Here is a 22,045-nt window from a genome sequence, read left to right on the forward strand (position 1 = left end):
AGGCTCCTTGCCAGCCTGGGCAGGAGCAGGGGGGCAAACAGCTTTGCTCCAAGCAACAGGAGCAGCAGCAGCAAAACAATTCCTGGAAATTTACTCTTTTTCCTTCCTCTCCCTCCCCCCACCATTTCCCCCCCCCCCAAAATATAGACAAGACATTGTAATCACAATCAGAAAGGAAGGAAGGTACCAGGAAGGAGTTATTGGAAGGCACAGATAAAGGCAGACAGCTTCCCAGGGTTGGGAGGGCCAAGAGCTTGTGTCTGGACCCTGGAGGAAGGGGTGGGGTGGGCTGTTCCAGGAATTGCCCCACTTGCCCGGCTTGTGTGGCAAAGGACCTTACTTTGTGTGCGAGGGCAGGTGCATTGTGGACAGGTCAAGGCTGAGGAGTTTGGCAACCATTGCACTTCCTTCCCCAGCCTGAGCTTCCAGAAGCTCACTGAGTGCAGAAGGCAAGTCCAACCTCGGAAGTTGCTCTGCCCTCCTGCCATGGCTTTGCCCCACACCAGGGAGGCAGCCTTGTCTACCCAGGAACACCAGATCGGGAGCTCCCCAGGCTCCCCAAAGATGGATGTGGCCCAGTGACCCTATCCTTGCTCTGCTCGGCTCTTCCCTGCTCCCTCACTCATCCCGGAGACAGTAGAGAGAACACTAGCTTGGGGACCAGACCTGGCTTTGACACCTTGCCCCACCACTTAGTAGCTGTGTGACTTTGGGCAAGTCACTTTATCTTCCTGAGCCTCACTTTCTTTATATGTAAAATGAGGATAATGGTGCTTCCTTGCGGGGTTACTGTATGAGATACATGACATTGTATATGTAAAGTGCTTGGCATAAACACGCCCCATTTTCCGCTTCTTGGAGATGAGGAGGGAGAAATCCCTTTTTTGTGGAATTGACCTTGAGATCGTCTCCCTAGTCCCACCAACACTAACCATTTTTTTTTTTTCTCTCTGAACTGGATCAACACCAGCTTCCTCTTTTATTTAGTATCTGACGTTGTGTTTCTTACACAGAAGGTCAAGAACCCCAAATGCCACTATGAATCACCACAGAAGAGATGGAGTAACAGTGATGGCTCACAGCTATTATTGTTACATTTGCCAGGCATGATTGCAATGCGCTTTCCAAATATCACCTCATTTAATCCTCGCAACAACTCAATGAGGTGTGGGTTCCATTGTAGACAAGGAAACTGAGGCACAGAGAGATTAAACAACTTGCCTGAATCTCTCTGCTAGTAGTTCAGTAAACTCTTATTGCAGGGATTCTTGACCTGGATGCTGGCACCTAATGGCTTTAGGTGGTCTGTGAACTCACCGAAAAGTATGTACAAAATCCTGCCTGTTGTGTTGTCATTTTTATGGGGCTTCGAGCCTTCCTTGGGTGCTCAAAGGGGTCCATGATGGGGCTTCCCTGGTGGCGCAGTGGTTAAGAATCCACTTGCCAATGCAGGGGACATGGGTTCGATCCCTGACCCAGGAAGATTCCACATGCCACGGAGCAACTAAGCCCGTGCACCACAACTACTGAGCCTGCATTCTAGAGCCCATGCTCTGCAACAAGAGAAGCCGTGACAATGAGAAGCCCGCGCACCGCAATGAAGAGTAGCCCCCGCTTGCCTCAACTAGAGAAAGCCCATGAGCAGCAACGAAGACCCAACACAGCCAAAAATAAAAACTAATAAATAAATTTATTTTTAAAAAAAGGGGTCCATGATGTCCAAAAGGTTAAAAATGACCACCCTAGAAGAGCTTCTCATGGATAGGGGCTAGGATAAGAAAGTGGGGTAGGACCTACACTTCCATGAAGGGGACTCAGCCCTAGGAGTTCTGGGATATTTCTTGGTTGGGGGACAGGCCCCCTTTATGGAGGCTGAGAGATGTGTGGGATGATCTAGGGAAGGGCTTGAGAAAGGGAAGATGAGTTGCCTTTGCTCCCAGCCCTTATCCTTCCACAAGATGAAGGACAACTGTTTCCTCTCATGGTTTCCCTCTTGGGAAAGTGTGTGTGGGGATGTGCACATTAGTCTAAGGAAGAGGAAGCTTGGAGAGACTGAGAGAGACTGGAAGGGCCCTGGGTACCATTCCCCCAGGGAAAATCGGCCCCACCCAGCAGCCTCCTGGAATGCCTCAGTATTCCGTCCCCCCCCCCACCTTCACTTTTCCATCCCTCCCCTTTCTTCTGTTCCTCGCTCAGATTCCCCCACCTCTTGACCCGAAGCACCTTCCCTGGGTCTCTGTAGATGTGCTAACAGTCCCTTTCTGATTCCAGATTTATTGTTTCTACTAACTCATCTTGAGCACCTAATGTGTGCTGGACAGAAATTCCCCTTGAATTTTCTAGTGCTTCCTGAGGCCCCAACTTCCTAAAGTTTCACTATTTTGATGACAACATATGGATTCTTAGACTCCTGGAGAGCTGGAGTTGAGAGGACTCACTGAAGTCATCTGGATTCCCCTCCCCCATTATAAAGATGAGGGAGATGGAGGCTTCAGAGAATTTCATCTTGTCAGACAAGGTAAGAAATGCAGGGGAAAAGGAGAGTGGAAGAGGATGTTGCGGTGATCATTCATTCATCTCTGTCAGATGCTAGGCACTGCCAGGTCCTGGAAATACAAGAAGATGAGACTCAGCCCTTGCCCTCCGGGGGATCTGAGGCAGCAATTCTCTAGAATTCAGCACACACAGCACAGTCTGTGTGGCTTCATTAACATGAAACCATTGCTTCAGACTTAACCTGGAACTTCTGGATTTCACTAAATACAGAAGTCACTAAAGAGGGTGAACAGGAAAATCTTGAGGACTCCATGCCAGAGAGCCTGGAGGCTGGTTGGCCAACCAACATCGTGCCATTTCTCTTCCCCCCAGACAATGATTATTGAGCCATTTTGTAGCCCCGTGGGGAAAGGTATTCAAGAGGTTTGGGCCCACCTCCGGGAGTCCTCTCCAGAGAGTCAGGGAAGAGTGGACTGATTAGGACCCTGGTTTCTGCTAGCACTTCCTGAAGGACACAAACCACCGATGCTTCCTGTAGCTCCCTTCAGGAGCCGGTCACAGTGGAGGGAGAACCACATTGACAAAGAGGTCCTCCTCCTCAAAGTCCCTCGGAGCCTCAGCATGCCTCACCCCCGTCCCAGTTTTTTTCTCCTGGGGGGCGAGGCAGGTCCAGTTGGTGACTTGAGCAGGAACTGGAGCCCAATCCATCAGAGGCCACAGGGGTGCCAGTGGGGAGGCACCCCGCTCATCATAATTCTACTCCCTTTAACGAATGGTATCCACCACGACACCATGAAAGCCCCGCCATGCACAATTGTTCTGGGGTCCAGTCTCTGGTTCTTTCTTTAGTCTCCTGAGGGGGCAGCTCCCTCCTCCTCTCCATCATCACCTGATACAACTGACTTGATTCTTTCCAATTATTGGGCTTTACAGCCCTCCCTGATCGGGGGAGGTTTGCACACCCCATCCCATGATCCCTGTTCAAATCAGTCTTTTCTGCCAGTCTTTTCTCAGTGTCTGAATGGTCTGGATTCTGGGTGTGGTGCCAGGCAGGGCAGGGCCTCACTCAGCACAGGAGGGGCAGAGGGCAATGTAGCCAGGCACCCAGGGCTGTGGGCAGGGCATCTTCACAGAGTGAAAGGGGAACAACTGTTAGACCAGCTTTGTGTGAGTCCTTCCAACAATTGGCCCAGCACCTGGGAGACGTCTCACCATTGCGTGTGTCGCCCCCATTCCCTTCTTGTCCCCTCTCTTTGCCTCTGAGATCAGACACCCCCGCTGTTCTCCTGAACACCTTTCTGGCCCAGAGAACCACTTCATCAGGAGAGACCTTATTCTCGTTTGCCTTCCCCTTCTAATCCTAGAGAGGCTGAGAGGGACTTAGTCTTTCAGGAGTGAATTCTGTGAGCTGAGCCAGAGGAGGCGACCAGGCTCAGAGGCTAAGCCAGCTGCCCAAGGTCACACAGCTGGTTGGCAGCAGAGCTGGGTTTTGAAGCCACTTGTGTCTTGATTCCACGTGTATTCCCCTTGTAAGAATCTCCAGTAGGTAAGGGAGACCCTGGTCCCAGGCTGAGCAGGAAAAAGGGAAGAAGATAGTTGTGAACCATGAAACCTGGGATATAAGGGTTACAATGTTTGGGGGTGGGGTGGAGAGGGGAGAGGTGGGTAGAGGGAAACAGGGAGGAGTGGGAGGACCAGGAAGAGGTGGTTGGGAAAAGTATTGTCATTCTTAAGAAGTTGTGTTGGAAATGCAATGACATGTGTTGGAAATGCAATGGCATGTATTAGAAATGCTGTGAGCGTACCAAATAGCATGCGTTTGGGGTTAGAATCAATAATACTCACCAAAGAGGGTGAACAGGAAAATCTTGAGGACTCCATGCCAGAGAGCCTGGAGGCTGGTTGGCCAACCAACATCGTGTGTGTTCTTTAGTCCTCCAGTTTGAACACTAGCCTGACTCGAGTTTCACCCCAGCCTGTCTGTGTCTGTCCCCTGCAAAGCCATGTGGCTGTACCTGGTGGTCCTCGTGGGCCTGTACTACCTCCTGCACTGGTACTGGGAGAGGCAGGTGGTAAGCCACCTCCAGGACAAGTTCGTCTTCATCACGGGCTGTGACTCGGGCTTCGGGAAACTGCTGGCCAGGCAGATGGACCTGTGAGGCTTGAGGGTCCTGGCTGCATGTCTGATGGTGCAGGGGGCCCAGCAGCTGAAGGGCCAGACATCAGACAGGCTGGAGACAGTGATCCTGGACGTCACCAAGACTGAGAGCATTGCTGTGGCCACCAAGTGGGTGAAGGAGCGTGTGGGGGACAGAGGTACCACCCACATTTCTCAAGTCTAATTCCTCTCTGTGAAGTGGAGACCCATTGACAGCTACCTGGGAAGATTCCCAAGGTGTTTTCCAGGACTTGAAGTCCTCCCTGTGTTCTTCTCCTCACCCAGCTTACCAGCCAAGCCTCTTCCATCCCACACCCACCTCCCAACCTTGAGGCTCTGCAGCCTGGGGGAGAGTTTTCCCTGATGAGAATGTGTCCTTGCAGACTTCCTGTCTGGTGTCTCCTCCACTGTCAGTAGGAGGTCTGGGTTTCTTGATGCTGAGTGACCAGGGGGATCAGGGTGCAGATTCTGGAGGACAGGTGGAGATGGGCACTCTGGCTGGAAGGCTGCATCGGGGGCTGAGGGGCAGCGCTGGAGCTGAGCTGAGTTCTCAGCACTTGATCATGTTCTTGCTGGTGACCCCTAGTCATCCGACTTGTGTTTAAATGTCACGCATTTTTCAGATGTCGACACTGAGCTGTCAGGACTTGTCTAAGGAAGGTCAGAAAACTACTATGGGGTCACTTTCTCTTTTTCTTTTTGTTTTTGTTTTTTTGTTTTTTGTTTACTACAGTTCTGTCTTTTTTTATTGGTGAGGGAAAGAACATTAATTTCTTTTATCTTAGTATAAATGTAAAACATGATCATTGTGGAAACGGAAAAGTACAGGGATGAAAACGAAACTCACCCAAAGTCTCACCACCCAGAGATAAGTACTGATAATATTTTGACATACATGGTATTATATTTTGCATATAGTGGTATCTTAATTCTTCTCATTAAAAGAAGTTAATAAATTTTACAATATAATAGAAAAATTTCAAAAACATAATTTTTAAAATGGAATATTGTATCCTTTAGAATAACATTACTTACTAAAGCAGTACATCATGATATAATATGTAATGGTTTCCTAGATTTTATTCATTGTGTTGAACATAAATGACGTCTTGGTAAAATTTATTTACCAAATTTTCTAGTCTGTAGCCATGCATATTTTTTGTTTGTTTGTTTGGTTCTTTGGTTTGTTTGTTTTTGCCTTAAAAAATTTTTTTTTACAATTTTTAAAGGTTACATTCCATTTACAGTTATTACAAAATATTGGCTACATTTCTCATGTTGTACAATAATATAACCCTGTATGTTGATTGGGTCTTTGGTGTCAAATATGGTGGGAGAATATACATTCTTACAAGGGCAGACTTGGTACAGAGCAGGGGAGGGACTAACTCTGTGTATTAATAATTCCAACACCCTGTACCCAACTCCCCTGACCCTGCTTTTCTGCTCTGAGTTCTGTTAGTTGGTTAAGTCTTTAAATTCTTGGTACATGTCTCTGAGACTTGCAGAGAGGTTTCCAGGAAGCTGGGTGACCTGTGAATAGAGGGGCTTAGGGCCAGAGTAGCCTCCTTAGGTGGGAGGAGAGGGTGGATTTTTCTGGGACAAAGTGTAAATTCCGATTTGGGGGAGGGTGGTTAATAGAGGCAGCCCTGCCTCCCCCTGAAAGCCTACCCCATGGAATTCCCCAGATTCCTGCAGGAACACTGCTCAGTATTGATGCGGGTATTTCAAGGCCAGGCCCTAGAGGTCAATACCAGGCCTGTCAACATGTTCTCCCAAACCTGGGATTTCAGGTCTGTTTTACCCAGCCAATGTCCACCCAGATATTACTCATCTTTTTGTTTTTGTCTTTTATCCATTGTCTCTTTTAATCCTCTCTTCCCCTCCCTTCCTCATGGTCTATCTGTGTGTCTCTCTTTCCCTCATACTAGCTGTTGGTCACTCAGTCCTAGCTGTCAGAAAATCTGAAAATATAGGTGAATATTGATAATGTCTGGAAGGACAACGTGGTCTGTGAAAACCCAAAACTTCACCCTCCGAGTTCCACATTATGGACCCACTAGATTTCCTCAGCCTCTGTCCCTGCCTTCATCCAATCTGGGGTGCTTGCCCCTTGTCACCAGGCAGTGGGCTGGGCGTGAAGACTGAGTCAGGAGGGCGGCGCACCTTCTGTCCTCCAACCGCTTACAGGGTCTGGTCTCCCCAAACCCGCAGGTAGCATGTTGGTCTCTGTTCCAGCCGTTCCCCCTGCAGCCTCTCTCCTAAAGTCCTCACTGGGTGGAAGGTGACTTGGAACCACAGCTGGGTCCTCACTCATGGGCCCAGCACATTGTTGCCCTCTCGCCCTCACAGTTCCCAGGACTCTGGGGCCTGGTGAATAAAGCCGACATCTCCATGCCCACCGCACCCAATGAGTGGCTGACCAAACAGAACTTCATGAAGATACTGGACGTAAACCTGTTGGGGGTGATCGAGGTGACCCTGAGTCTGCTGCCCCTAGTGCGGAAGGCGAGGGGCCGTGTAGTCAATATCTCCAGTGTTGGGCAGGGTGTCTCTCTTTGGTGGGAGCTTCTCCATGTCCAAGTACAGTGCTGAGGCCTTCTCAGACCCCCTCAGTTATTGGCCTGGGATAGATGCACTTCCTCTGTCCTCCTGCTTCTGTGCTCTGGGGAAGCCTTTTACAGGGGTTTCCTGTCACCAGAGAATTAGAGTCCCTTCCTTCCAGGTCCCTCTCTCCTGCTCTGTGTAGGTCTTTCACTGGGAAGCACCTTTTTGTCTTTTGGGTGTCCAGGTGGGTGCGAGGCCTAAGGAGTTTGATTCAACATATTCCTGCCTTGCGTGAGGGTCCACAGTCACCAAGTGTCGGAGGCAGAATTGGAACTGATATTATTTGGCTGTGCAGCCCTTCCATGTGTTCAACTGCTGTGGTATTTAGGTTCTGGGAGCCCTGTGGGGGGTGTACCCCATGAAGCCATTTATCCAGGGAGCTACTTAATCATATCTGTGGGAGAGACTCCACGGGCTGCAGGGAGAGGGTGCTTTTAATCGTGTGGAGCTGTGTCCACAGGCAAGATGATGTTCCTTAGAGGAACGATGGCCAGGGGGTTACCAGGGTGGGAGAGGGGAGAGAAGGGACTGAGGAGTATGGGAAAGGTAAACTGTGCCTAGTTTGGTGTTTAATTAGAGGTGAGGGGAAGAAGAGGAGATAGCATTTAAGTGGTGCCTTGCCTCATAATTGGTAGGATTTAGTGCTAAGAATTATAAGTTTGTAAAATATTTGGAAATATATTCAAATTTTACACAGAAGTAATACCATCATCATAACATTTCTCCTCCTGGCTTCTATACTTTACAACTTTCCAGAGGTTTCCAGTTACCCAACACAGTTTAATTTGGTGACTTTGTTTTTTGGTGCATTTCTGTGTTTTGTTTTGCAAGACCTCTGAAGTCCTTGCCCCTCTCACTGTCTCCCTTGCAGGAGAGAGCTCTCTACTTTGGGGTGAAAATAACTATGATCAAGCCTGGTCAAGACGGCTATGTCCAGTACTGAGGTGCTTTCTCGAAGTTTCCAGGCTGCATAGGATCGGGCCATCCCAGAGGTCAAGGTACTCTATGGGGAGACATTCCTGACCTTAGTTGAGTGAGTTGTAGACCTTGGGGAGTGAAGCAAACTCTTGTCTGGAAGCCTGGGTCCATGATTAGCACCTCCTCCAGTCTCAGGTCCATCCTCTGGGCTCTGACTCACCCACACAATGGGGACATGAGCTCCATCCCCACAGTCTCGTGTGGTCAACTTGTAACATAAGGAAAGTATCCAGGCTTGGTAGACCTGGGGACCAGTGTCTCATCGGAACCCCTTGTTATCTGTAGAGAAAACTGAAGCCAAAAATGGAAGATAGCCGTACTCATGGCAAGTTGGTTTTCAGGTGCGTATGTTTCTAGTGTTTGTAGAGACCTTCAGTTTATGCAGAGCACATATTCTCAGGAATAGAGCAAGAGGGGATTTAGTGTGGAGTGTGACCCAGGGGTAAGAGGTGGGACACACTGCTTGAATGATTTGTAACATGATTTGGCGGGACCAAGAATTTTTTAGAAACTTTTTCCTGAAGTTGATCTAAAAGTGGGAGGGTTGGGAAGTGAGGATATATTTGTATGGCATCTCCTTCTGGATAGTCATGAAGTCAATTGAAATACTGAAGCCAAGATGATCTGAGAATATCTCCTCATGAGGGACTGCATGGATCATGCCCTGACGCCTGCCACCCCCAGATCCAATACTCACCTGGCTGTGATGGCATGGTCATCTATCTCCCCATGAGCTACTTGCCCACCTTCCTGGTTGATTCCATGATCTACTGGAGATCCCCAAGGCCTGCTAAGGCCCTGAAACCATCAACTTGGAAAAAAAACCCCACAATGTAAGAGCTGTGAGTTGAGTTGATTTAGTGTCTTCCTGAGTACTATGGCCCTGGGTAGAGTCTCTCAGATACCTCTGAGGACCTGCCCCGAAGAGGCAGAAGGAGAAACCAGCAACTATGTGATTTTGGTTGAGGAGTATGTGCAATCAAGCATACATCTAGGTAGAAGGTTACTCCTAGTCACAAGGAACAGATATCTCAGTTAATGATTTTCGTGCTTTCTTAAGTATGGAAAGATGCAAGATTCCATGGTAATAAAGAATTTCTCCAGAAATATTTCTATCTAAGGGCCTGTTTGCTATTTTCCCAGAGCAGAGTTCCTCATCCTGATCTTTGTTCTGAATTCCTTTCAAGGTATATTGTAGGTCAGCAATGTAGTGACTAATGACTTAATCCTTGTAGAACCGGATGATGAGTGACATTCCTTGTTTTTTAAAACCAAAGACTGGGGTGCATGGTAGGGGGGAGTTGGGGACTGTGTGGGGAGGGGATGCATCAGAGGGAGGGAAATAAATTAGAGAGAAGGGTTCTCATGTCACCGGGGACACCCATCCCACCTCAGTCCCCACCTCCTCCTTAGGTTTCTCTTGGGACATTACTTAGGATTCTGGGGATATTAGGAAGAAAGGAACAAGTTTTGTGGCTGAGGAACAGGGGTCGATAGCTCACGTCTGTGTCCTGTTCCTTGAGTGGCCTCTCAGTGCCTCATGATCCACATGCAGCTGTGAAAAATCCACATTTTGAGGAGGGTGTGAGCAGCTGGCAGGGTCTCGGCCCCCCACCCTCTGCCCCTGTCCACCTCTTCTGGGTGTGCCTTGGCCCTGGCCAGTCTCCCCCTCCCAGGGGATAAAAGTGGTCTGGGAGAGGTAAAGGTCCCTCCCCCGCGAAGATACCTGTAGACAGGGGTGTGTGTGGAGGGTGACCACCAGCCTGACACATCAGCCTAGGTGCCAACTCAGCAGACCTTGGCTGGAAAAGGGCTGTCCTCAGTAGGGGTCCTGACAGAGGACACAGAAACCAATTTTTGTTTTGTCTTGAAACCATGCATTTCCATTGATTATATTTTCCTGAAAATAAAAGTTGAAAAGTTTACGCAGGCCCAGTGATTGGGACCGATGCCTTGGGCAGCAGTGGGTGTGTGCCTACGAGAGGAAGAGTCAGGTGACCTCACAGAGGAGAAGGGGTGAGTGGGGTGACCTGAGGAGGGATTTGAAGAGGGAAGTGAGGTCATCCTTCATCCACAGAAGTGAGGGGCTAATGTGTCTTTCTGGGGCTTATCAAGTGACCTGGGTTCCCAGGATTAGACACAGGATGGACAAACAAGGAGAGGTGTCTAAGGGACAGGTGGGGCCCAGACCCTTCCCTGGGGACATCTAGTCTCTCTCTCACCAGAAACCTCTCTCTGTGGTCCTCCCTCTGTCCCCTCCTTTGGAGTCACCACCGTCCATCCTCTGCCAACCCTCGGGTCCCCTGGTCCAGATCCCCTCCCCCGACCCTCCGGTGGAGAAGAGTGAGAGTCACTTCTGGACCCCAGTCTTATGTTTTCTGCTTATCTTTACTGAACACCTACTGTGTTCAGGGCAGGAATTCCGTTGATGTCCCAGTGCTTCCTGAGACCCCGACTCTTTATGTGTCCACTCTTCTCATGATGGTCTGAGTGTGGACTCAGTGGAGAAGGCATCTGTTCAAAGTCATACAGATTTCTGGGCTGAGTACAAATTGGAGTGGGAGGGACCTCTCCAAGTGTCAACTAAAAAACCTGAACGTTTTTCTCCTTTTGTTCAAAGTCGAGGGTATGGAGTCTCTAGGGGAACCTTATGTTATAGAACAGTATCACCATTTTTGAGCAGAGAGTGAGTTCAAAAGTTGCAGGGCCACTGAAACTCAAGCCTGTAGTGAGCGCTTGGTGTCAGACAGGGGACTGCTGAAGAGACAAAGACGGCTAGGAGGTTCCTCAAGGATCTCTGAGTCCTTCAAGGCTGTCATGTCAGCCCCTCAAGGTCGATCATGTCCACCTCTTAAATGCAAAGCTAGAGCTTCATACTTGATCTGAAGACCCCAGATTTTCATATTTTTATTTATACACACACACAGAGAAACACACAGAGCCAGATTCCAAACCAACTGAAATCAAATAAAGCATCATTGATTCACTTTATGCCTTGGGGCTGTGTGTTCAGGAGGTTTGGACCCACCTCCAGTAATCCTCTCCAGAATGTCAGAGAAGTTGTGAGATTAAAACCCCTGGCCCTCCTTGCTGGTCCTACACGGGGCTGGGGAGGCAAGGGCTGCACTGAGATGCGTTCCATGGCCCGCAGTGTGAACTGTGACTCAAGGACCCCAATTTAGACAAGATGGAACAACAAAAGCACTGAAAAAGTAGTGCAATGCACACCAGCCCACGTCCTCAGCCTAGACCCTCAGCACAGCCCCATTTCTCCTCCTTCCAGGCTGCCTTCCTTGGAGAGGGAGCCAGGTCTTGTCTGATGGACCTGTGCAGGGGCTGGAACCCATGCCATGAGGATCCAGGGGAGTGCCACAAGGAAGCTGCTGTCACTCTTTCCCTCGGCTGTCCTGGCCCTTTGTGAGTTGCATAGGGTCAGTGACTCCCCACCTGCAACCCTCATCCCCTGTGAGCACCAGATCTTCAACACCTGAAGGCCCTGGTCTGTTTCTACATTTTTGGGTCTCCACTCCAGACAGTGGAACTGCGTACGTGTAGAGATGGAAACAAGCTTGCACAGTTAGCCCTTACTCTCTACCCCTTCCAGCTCCCCCAGTTGTTACCTACACCTCCCCCTGTTCAGAGGACTTGTCCTGTGTGGAGAAGAGGGAGTGGGTGGGAGATGGCCTTACGCTTGACAGTGGTCCCCATTGAGATGCTGTTGGGCTACGCCCGGGGGTGTGTGCGTCAGCTCCAGCTCACATGAGGGTCACAGGTGTTGTCCTGGAATCTGGCCCAACTGCCCTTCCCAGGACATAAGGTGCAGAGATTTTTGTCAGTGAGTCTCCCTGACAGGGTCGCCTCTGAAGGATTTCTTCTTCTGACCCCCGCAGCTCCCAGGTGAGTGAGTGTCACCCCAGGCTCCTTTCTCTTACTGCTCTCTCCTGACCTTCCTGTGGTTGTTCCCACCTGGAATGTAGTCTGAAGCTCCTGAGACCCCCACAAGCCATCATATTACTTTCAGGATTCACAAAAGGGAAGCAGATGGCATGAGGGCTGGAACATGTCTGCTGCATGGCCCCTTGGGAGTTTATGGTTGAAGGAATTCGTGGTCACTGAGGAAAAAACCCTCCTGTTTCTTCCAAGTAAAGAAACCACGACCTTCTCCCATAGCAGGGTTTGTGTTTGCCTAGGATTTACATTGCACCCCAGCTTCCTGACAGTTTCGAGGGCACCATCCTTCATCCTTGCCTTCTTTGTCCTCACCCTTTGGGAAGCCCCTGTAGGAGGGTCCTGGTGGTCACCCAGGAAGCAGGCACAGGCTGGTTTCTGCAGGACCAGCCTTTCTATTACTGCTGCCAACTCCCACCTGAGGGACAAACACTTTCAGGACTACAGTCAGCTCCCTGCACTTGACAGTTGCCACTAAAGGCTGAATCTGTGCCCCTGTCTGTCTTTGTTGGCTGCTGGGGTGGGTTCCAGGGGCATCTGAGCCTCTGTTTGCTTGGGGAAGCCGCTCCTTCCCTCCCAGTGCCTCTCGTATTTCCTTACTTACCAGTCGGAGCTGTGGTAAGTGTGGACAGTGAGGAGATGCCCAGCGCAGTGAACCAGGCTCCTTCTGTCCCTGCCCCACTCACCAGCTCTGTGCCCCTGAGGGGTCCACCCCCGTTACTGAATAGCATCCTCCACATCACTGTGAAAGCCCCGACACGCACAGCTGTTCTGAGGTCCAGCCTCTGGTCATTTCTTTAATTTCCTGAGGGGGCAGCTCCCTCCTCTTCTCCATCATCACCCTGATACAACTGACTTGATTCTTTCCAATTATTGAGCTTTACAGCCCTCCCTGATCGGAGGAGGTTTGCACACCCCATCCCATGATCCCCGTTCAAATCAGTCTTTTCTGCCAGTCTTTTCTCAGTGTCTGAATGGTCTGGATTCTGGGTGTGGTGCCAGGCAGGGCAGGGCCTCACTCAGCACAGGAGGGGCAGAGGGCAATGTAGCCGGGCACCCAGGGCTGTGGGCAGGGCATCTTCACAGAGTGAAAGGGGAACAACTGTTAGACCAGCTTTGTGTGAGTCCTTCCAACAATTGGCCCAGCACCTGGGAGACGTCTCACCATTGCGTGTGTCGCCCCCATTCCCTTCTTGTCCCCTCTCTTTGCCTCTGAGATCAGACACCCCCGCTGTTCTCCTGAACACCTTTCTGGCCCAGAGAACCACTTCATCAGGAGAGACCTTATTCTCGTTTGCCTTCCCCTTCTAATCCTAGAGAGGCTGAGAGGGACTTAGTCTTTCAGGAGTGAATTCTGTGAGCTGAGCCAGAGGAGGCGACCAGGCTCAGAGGCTAAGCCAGCTGCCCAAGGTCACACAGCTGGTTGGCAGCAGAGCTGGGTTTTGAAGCCACTTGTGTCTTGATTCCACGTGTATTCCCCTTGTAAGAATCTCCAGTAGGTAAGGGAGACCCTGGTCCCAGGCTGAGCAGGAAAAAGGGAAGAAGATAGTTGTGAACCATGAAACCTGGGATATAAGGGTTACAATGTTTGGGGGTGGGGTGGAGAGGGGAGAGGTGGGTAGAGGGAAACAGGGAGGAGTGGGAGGACCGGGAAGAGGTGGTTGGGAAAAGTATTGTCATTCTTAAGAAGTTGTGTTGGAAATGCAATGACATGTGTTGGAAATGCAATGGCATGTATTAGAAATGCTGTGAGCGTACCAAATAGCATGCGTTTGGGGTTAGAATCAATAATACTCACCAAAGAGGGTGAACAGGAAAATCTTGAGGACTCCATGCCAGAGAGCCTGGAGGCTGGTTGGCCAACCAACATCGTGTGTGTTCTTTAGTCCTCCAGTTTGAACACTAGCCTGACTCGAGTTTCACCCCAGCCTGTCTGTGTCTGTCCCCTGCAAAGCCATGTGGCTGTACCTGGTGGTCCTCGTGGGCCTGTACTACCTCCTGCGCTGGTACCGGGAGAGGCAGGTAGTGAGCCACCTCCAGGACAAGTTCGTCTTCATCACGGGCTGTGACTCAGGCTTCGGGAACCTGCTGGCCAGGCAGCTGCACCTGCGAGGCTTGAGGGTGCTGGCTACGTGTATGACGGAGCAGGGGGCCGAGCAGCTGAGGAACCAGACGTCAGACAGGCTGGAGACAGTGATCCTGGACGTCACCAAGACTGAGAGCATCGCTGTGGCCACTGAGTGGGTGAAGGAGCGTGTCGGGGACAGAGGTACCACCCAGATTTCTTTTTTCTGTTTATTTCTTCTCTCTCTGTGAAGGGGAGACCCATTGACAGCTACCTGGGGAGATTCCCAAGGTGTTTTCCAGGACTTGAAGTCCTCCCTGCATTCTTTACCTCACCCAGCTTACCAGCCAAGCCTCTTCCATCCCACCTCCACCTCCCAACCTTGAGGCTCTGCAGTTTGGGGGAGAGTTTTCCCTGATGAGAATGTGTCCTTGCAGACTTCCTGTCTGGTGTCCCCTCCTCCCTCAGCAGGAGGTCTGGGTTTCTTGATGCTGAGTGACCAGGGTGATCGGGGTACACTTTTTGGAGGAGGGGTGGAGATGGGCACTCTGGCTGGAAGGCTGCATGGGGTGCTGGGGGGCAGCTGGAGCTGGGCTGTGTTCTCAGCACTTGATCATGTTCTTGCTGGTGACCCGTAGTCGTCCTACTTGGGTTTAAATGTCACCCATTTTCAGATGACAACACTGAGCTGCCAGGACTTGTCTAAGGAAGGTCAGAAAACTACTTAAGGGTTACTTTCTCTCTCTCGCTCTCTTTTTCTGTTTTTCTTCTTTTCTTCTCCTTTGTTTTTTTTTTTTTTTTAATTACTACAGTTGTGCCTTTGTTTTGCAGGGGAAGGAGAGAACTTGAATTTCTTTCATCTAAGTATAATTTAAAACATGATCATTGTGGAAACTCAGAAAAGTGCAGGGATTAAAACCAAACACTCTCAAAATCTCACCACCCAGAGATAAGTACTGATAATATTTTGACATAGTATTATATTTTGCACATATTAGTATCATTTTCTTTCCACTAAAGAAAGATGTACAGATTTACAACATAATAAAAATTTCTTCCAAAAATTAATAAATTATGATTGAGAATATACTACCCTTTAGAATAACATTACTTACTAAAAAGTACCTCATGGTATGATACGTAATTATTTCCTACGTTTTATTCATCATATTCAACATAAATGATATCTTGGCAATCTTCTTTCTACCCAGTTCCCTACACTATAACCATGTATGTTGATTGTGCCTTTGATGACAATGGTTGGAGAATATTCTTCCTACAAGGCACACGTGTTACTGAGTAGGGGAGGAACTCAACCCTCTGTGTGGATACTTCTGGCAGCCCTACCCCATCCCTCAGTAGCCTGCTCCTGCCACCCTGAGGCCTATGGTTACCAAGTCTTTAAAACCTTGGGATTGTCTTTGATACTTGCAGAGAGGTCTGCATTAAGTTGGGTGAATCTGCACCGAGGAGATGGGGCTAGAGTGGACTCCTGTGTGGGTGGGAGGAGAAGATGGAATTTTCTGGGGTAGGGGGTGAACTCTGTGCTCTGGGGGTGATGGGTAAACAGAGGCAACCTTGCCTTCTCCTGAAAGGCTACCCCCCATGGAATTCCCCAGATTCCTGCAGGAACATTGCTGAGTATTGATGCGGGTGTTTTAAGGCCAGGCCCTAGAGGTCAATACCAGGCCTGTCAACATGTTCTCCCAAACCTGGGATTTCAGGTCTGTTTTACCCAGCCAATCTCCACCCAGATATTACTCATCTTTTTTTGCCTTTTATCTACTGTCTCTTTTATTCCTCTCTTCCCCTCCCTTCCTCATTGTCTCTCTCTGTTTCCCTCTCCTTCCCTCATACTAGTTGTTGAGCACTCAGTCCTGCAGCTGTCAGAAAATCTGAAAATGTAGGTGAATATTGATAATGTCTGCAAGGACAACATGGACTGTGAAAACCCAAAACTTCAGCCTCCGAGTTCCAGACTATGGACCCACTAGATTTCTTCAACCTCAGTCCCTGCCTTCATCCAATTTGGGGTGCTTGCCCCTTGTCACCAGGCAGTGGGCTGAGCATGAAGACTGAGTCAGGAGGGCGGCGCACCTTCTGTCCTCCAACCGCTTACAGGGTCTGGTCTCCCCAAACCCGCAGGCAGCATGTTGGTCTCTGTTCCAGCCGTTCCCCCTGCAGCCTCTCTCCTAAAATCTTCACTGGGTGGAAGGTGACTTGGAACCACCGCTGGGTCCTCACTCATGGGCCCAGCATGGTGTTGCCCTCTCACCCTCACTGTTCCCAGGACTCTGGGGCCTGGTGAATAATGCCGGCATTTGTACGCCCATGGCACCCAATGAGTGGCTGACCAAACAAGACTTCGTAAAGATGCTCGACGTGAACCTGTTGGGGATGATTGAGGTGACCCTGAGTCTGCTGCCCCTAGTGCGGAAGGCGAGGGGCCGTGTGGTCAACGTCTCCAGTGTCATGGGCCGCGTGTCCCTCTTTGGTGGAGGTTACTGCATGTCCAAGTACGGCGTGGAGGCTTTCTCAGACTCCCTCAGGTAATGGCCTGGAATGGAGGCCCTTCCTCTGTCCTCCTGCTTCTATGCTTCTGGGGGGCCTTCTACAGGGGTTTTCTTTCTTTGGAGACCTAATGGCCCTTCCTTCTAGATCCCTCTCTCTTGCTCTGTATAGGTCTTTCACTGGGAAGCACCCTTTTATCTTTTGGGTGTCCAGGTGGGTGCAAGGCCTAAGGAGTTTGATTCAACGTATTCCTGCCTTGCGTGAGGGTCCACAGTCACCAAGTGTCGGAGGCAGAATTGGAACTGATATTATTTGGCTGTGCAGCCCTTCCATGTGCTGAACTGCTGCGGTATTTAGGTTCTGGGAGCCCTGTGGGGAGTGTACCCCATGAAGCCATTAATCCAGGGAGCTACTTAATCAAATCAGTGTGGAGACTCCACGGGCTGCAGGGAGAGGGTGGCTTTGATGTGGGGGATCTGATACTGCGGGCAGAGAGATGCTCCCTAGAGGACAGGTGGCCATGGGGTTAGCAGGGCAGGAGAGGGAAGAGAGGGGACTGGGGAGTATGGGAAAGATAAAACGTGCAAAGTGTGGTGATTGATTGGAGGTGAGAGGAATAGGAGGAGATAACATTTAAGTGATGCCTTGTAGCACAACTGGTAGGATTTAGAGCTGATAGGCACAGGTATGTAAAATAATTGGAAAAATATTCACACTCTATACAGAAGCAATACCATCATCCCGAGTTTTCTCCCCCTGGCTTCTGTACCCCACAACCTCTGAGAAATTGCAGCGTATCCCACCCCAATCCTATGTTGGTGTCTTACTGTTCTTTCGTGTTTTGTTTTGCAAGAGGACCTCTGAAGTCCTTGCCCCTCTGCCTGTCTCCCTTGCAGGAGGGAGCTCTCCTACTTCGGAGTGAAGGTGGTGATGATTGAGCCCGGTTACTTCATGACCAATATGACCAGCCCTGAGGTGTTTAATGGAAGCCTCCAGGCATCATGGGATCAGGCCAGCCCAGAGATCAAGGAACTCTATGGAGAGAAGTTCGTGGCTAACTGTGAGTGAGACCTTGGGGAGAGAAGCAAACCCTTGTCTGGTAGCCTGGGTCCATCATTAGCACCTCCTCCAGTCTCAGGTCCATCCTCCAGGCTCTGAGTCACCCACATAGCGGGGACATGACCTCCATCCCCAGGGTCCCGTGTGGTCAATTGGTGACCCAAGGAAAGGATTCAGACTTGATAGACCTGGGGACCAGTTTCTCTTCTGAAACTCTTTTAATTTGGGAAGGAAACTGAAACCAGAGAGGGAAGACACCCGTGGAATCATGGTAAGCTGGTGTTAGAACCAGCTTTTTTCAGGTGCCTCAATTTCTAGTGTTTGCAAAGACCTCCAGTTTATGTAGTGGACATATTCCCAGGAATAGATCCAGAGGGGGCTTAGTGTGGATAGAGATCCTGGGGTAAGTGTTAGGACACACTCCAATGAAATCCATGGATTTGATTTGGAGTATGATTTTGGAAGAGAAAGGAATTTTTAGAAACTGTCAGGTTGATCTGAAAGTGGGAGCATTGGGAAATGAGAATATTTTGGATGGTGTCTCCTTCTGGACAGTCATGAAGACGTCTAATTTATTGAAGCCATCATGGTCCGGGAATCTGTCCTTGGTGACCGACTGCATGGAGCATGCCCTGACCGCCTGCCACCCCCGCACCCGATACTCCCCTGGCTGGGACGCCAAGCTCTTCTACCTCCCCATGAGCTACATGCCCACCTTCCTGGTGGATCTCATGATGTACTGGGGTGCCCCACGGCCTGCTAAGGCCCTGTAACCCAAGACTGGGGTGCATGGTGGGGGGAGTTGGGGACTGTGTGGGGAGGGGATGCATCAGAGGGAGGGAAATAGAGTGGAGAAAGGGGTTCTCATGTCACCAGAGACACCCATCCCACCTCAGTCCCCAGGCTTCTCTTGGGACATTACTTAGTTCTCTGGGGATATTAGGAAGGAAGGAACAAGTCTTATGGCTGAGGAACAGGGCTCATTATCTCACGTCTGTGTCCTGTTCCTTGAGTGGCCTCTCGGTGCCTTATGACCCACATGCAGCTGTGAAAAACCCACACTTTAGGGAGGGTGTGAGCAGCTGGGAGTTTCCAGTCCCCCCTGCTCTGTCTCTGTCCACCTGTTCAGATGTATCTTTCCCGTGTCCAGTCTCCCTCTCCCCCAGGATAGAAATGGACAGGGGAGATAAAGGCCCCTCTTGCCTGAAGGTATGTGTTGACAGTGGAGGGTGACCACCAGCCTGACTCATGAGCCTAGGTGCCAACTCAGTAGACCTTGGCTGGAATGGGATCCTGTCAGAGAACAAAGAAACTGGGTTTTGATTTATCTTGGAAACAAGAATTTCCATTGATTATTTTTTCCTTAAAATTATAGTTGAAAAGTTCACCTGCTTGAATGCATGCTAGAGCTTCATGCTTAATCTGAAGACTCCTGTTTTTCAAATTATTATTTATACACGTGAACACTCACATACACACACACACACACCCAGCCAGTCACACCAAACAAACTGAAATCAAATAAAGTATCATTGATTCACTTTATGCCTTGGGGGTATGTGTTCAGGAGGTTTGGACTTAGCCCCAGGAATCCTCTCCAGAATGTCAGAGAGCTTGTGAGATTACAAAGCCCTGGCCCTCCTTGCTGGTCTTACAGGGGGTGCAGGGCTGCACTGAGATGGGTTCCATGGCCCGCAGTGTGAACTGTGACTCAAGGACCCCAATTTAGACAAGATGGAACAACAAAAGCACTGAAAAAAGAAGTGCAATGCACACCAGCCCACGTCCTTACCCTAGACCTTCCGTAGATCCCTATTCCTCCTCCTTCCAGGCTGCCTTTCTTAGGGAGGGAACCAGGTCTGGTCTGATGGATGTGTGAAGGGGCTGGAACCCATGCCATGAGGGTCCATGCGGCTGTCACAAGGAAGTTTCCCTAATCCTCCCCTTGGCTGTCACGGTGGTTTTTGACAAAGGATCAGTGATTCCCCACTGAAAATCTCATCTCCTCCAAGTATCAGATATTCAGTGCCTGAAGGCGGGATTTGTCTCTCCATTTTGGGAGCTCACTCCAGTAGGGGGACTGCATACATGTAGGGCTGGAAAAGAGCTTGCACAATTAGCCCTCACTCCTGGCACCTTCTAGCCCCCTTTGGTTACCTACGCCTCTCCCCCCTTCAGGGGACCCAACCTGGGATGAGAAGAGGGGATGGTGTGGGATGCCCTGTCCTTGCCAGTGGTCCTACTGAGACTGGGCAGAGCGAACCCTGCTCCAGCACAAACAGGCTCACAGGTGCGGCCTCGGAATCTGGGCCAGCTGCAACTCCCTGGACCATAGATGCAGAGATCTTTGTCAGAGAGTCTCCCTGACAGGGTCGCCTCTGAAAGATTTCTTCTTCTGACCCCTGCAGTTCCCAGGTGAGTGAGCGTCACCCCAGGCTCCTTTCTCTTACTGCTCTCTCTGTACCTTCCTGTGGTTGTTTCCACCTGGAATGTAGTCTGAAACAGCTGAGACCCCCACGAGCAGTCATATTACTTTCAGGGTTCACAAGAGGGAAGCAGATGACATGATGGCTGGGACGTGTCTGCTGCATGGCCCCTTGGGAATTTATAGTTGAAGGAATTTTTGGTCACTGAGAAAAAAAAATCTCCTGTTTCTTCCAAGTAAAGAAACCACAACCTTCTCCCTTAGCAGGGTTTGTGTTTGCCTAGGATTTGCATGCCGCCCCGGCTTCCTGACACCGTTTCCACAAGTTTCGAGGGCACCATCCTTCATCCTTGCCTTCTTTGTCCTCACCCTTTGGGAAGCCCCTGTAGGAGGGTCCTGGTGGTCACCCAGGAAGCAGGCACAGGCTGGTTTCTGCAGGACCAGCCTTTCTATTACTGCTGCCAACTCCCACCTGAGGGACAAACACTTTCAGGACTACAGTCAGCTCCCTGCACTTGACAGTTGCCACTAAAGGCTGAATCTGTGCCCCTGTCTGTCTTTGTTGGCTGCTGGGGTGGGTTCCAGGGGCATTTGAGCCTCTGTTCGCTTGGGGAATCTGCTCCTTCCCTCCCAGTGCCTCTCGTATTTCCTTACTTACCAGTCGGAGCTGTGGTAAGTGTGGACAGTGAGGAGATGCCCAGCGCAGTGAACCAGGCTCCTTCTGTCCCTGCCCCACTCACCAGCTCTGTGCCCCTGAGGGGTCCACCCCCGTTACTGAATGGCATCCTCCACCTCACTGTGAAAGTCCCTGCATGCACAGCGGTTCTGGGGTCCAGCCTCTGGTCCTTTCTTTAGTCTCCTGAGGGGGCAGCTCCCTCCTCCTCTCCATCATCACCCTGATACAACTGACCTGATTCTTTCCAATTATTGGGCTTTACAGCACTCCCTGATCGGGGGAGGTTTGCACACCCCATCCCATGATCCCTGTTCAAATCAGTCTTTTCTGCCAGTCTTTTCTCAGTGTCTTAATGGTCTGGATTCTGGGTGTGGTGCCGGGCAGGGCAGGGCCTCACTCAGCACAGGGGAGGCAGAGGGCAATGTAGCCGGGCACCCAGGGCTGTGGGCAGGGCATCTTCACAGAGTGAAAGGGGAACAACTGTTAGACCGGCTTTATGTGAGTCCTTCCAACAACTGGCCCAGCATCTGGGAGATGTCTCACCATTGCATGTGTCACCCCCATTCCCTTCTTGTCCCCTCTCTTTGCCTCTGAGATCAGACACCCCCGCTGTTCTCCTGAACACCTTTCTGGCCCAGAGAACCACTTCATCAGGAGAGACCTTATTCTCGTTTGCCTTCCCCTTCTGATCCTAGAGAGGCTGAGAGGGACTTAGTCTTTCAGGAGTGAATTCTGTGAGCTGAGCCAGAGGAGGAGACCAGGCTCAGAGGCTAAGCCAGCTGCCCAAGGTCACACAGCTGGTTGGCAGCAGAGCTGGGTTTTGAAGCCACTTGTGTCTTGTTTCCACGTGTATTCCCCTTGTAAGAATCTCTAGTAGGTAAGGGAGACCCTGGTCCCAGGCTGAGCAGGAAAAAGGGAAGAAGATAGCTGTGAACCATGAGACCAAGGACCTAAAGGTCCAATGTGGAGAGTGGGGAGGGGAGAGGTGAGCAGGGGGAAACAGGGAGGAGTAGGAGGACCTGGAAATCGTGGTTGTAAAAGATCCTCAAGGGATTGTGTTGGAAATGCACTGACATCTATTAGAAATGGTGTAAATGTACTAAAGAGCATTAACACTGGGGC

The 22,045-nt window shown here is 50.3% G+C and overlaps 1 protein-coding gene and 1 pseudogene across 1 annotated transcript; both read left to right on the forward strand.

The window, feature by feature from the left end:
- Window positions 1-4,499: 4,499 nt before the first annotated feature.
- LOC133101669 (retinol dehydrogenase 16-like) lies at window positions 4,500-11,660 on the forward strand (annotated as a pseudogene).
- A 2,483-nt stretch (window positions 11,661-14,143) lies between these two features.
- Window positions 14,144-18,595, forward strand: LOC133100449 (retinol dehydrogenase 16-like). Its single transcript, XM_061204526.1, has 4 exons — window positions 14,144-14,456; window positions 16,543-16,801; window positions 17,660-17,823; window positions 18,378-18,595. Exons 1-4 carry the CDS (start codon window positions 14,144-14,146, stop codon window positions 18,593-18,595), a joined length of 954 nt encoding a protein of 317 aa, XP_061060509.1.
- Window positions 18,596-22,045: the final 3,450 nt, after the last annotated feature.

This window comes from Eubalaena glacialis, chromosome 11 (assembly GCF_028564815.1).
Source record: "Eubalaena glacialis isolate mEubGla1 chromosome 11, mEubGla1.1.hap2.+ XY, whole genome shotgun sequence".
Taxonomy (NCBI): domain Eukaryota; kingdom Metazoa; phylum Chordata; class Mammalia; order Artiodactyla; family Balaenidae; genus Eubalaena; species Eubalaena glacialis.

Coding starts and splice junctions, on each gene's coding strand:
- LOC133100449 (XM_061204526.1), top strand. CDS start 14,144: ATGTGGCTGTACCTGGTGGTCCTCGTGGGCCTGTACTACCTCCTGCGC. Junction 14,457..16,542: donor GGAGCGTGTCGGGGACAGAG/GTACCACCCAGA, acceptor CACTGTTCCCAG/GACTCTGGGGCCTGGTGAAT. Junction 17,824..18,377: donor AGAGAAGTTCGTGGCTAACT/GTGAGTGAGACC, acceptor CCTTCTGGACAG/TCATGAAGACGTCTAATTTA.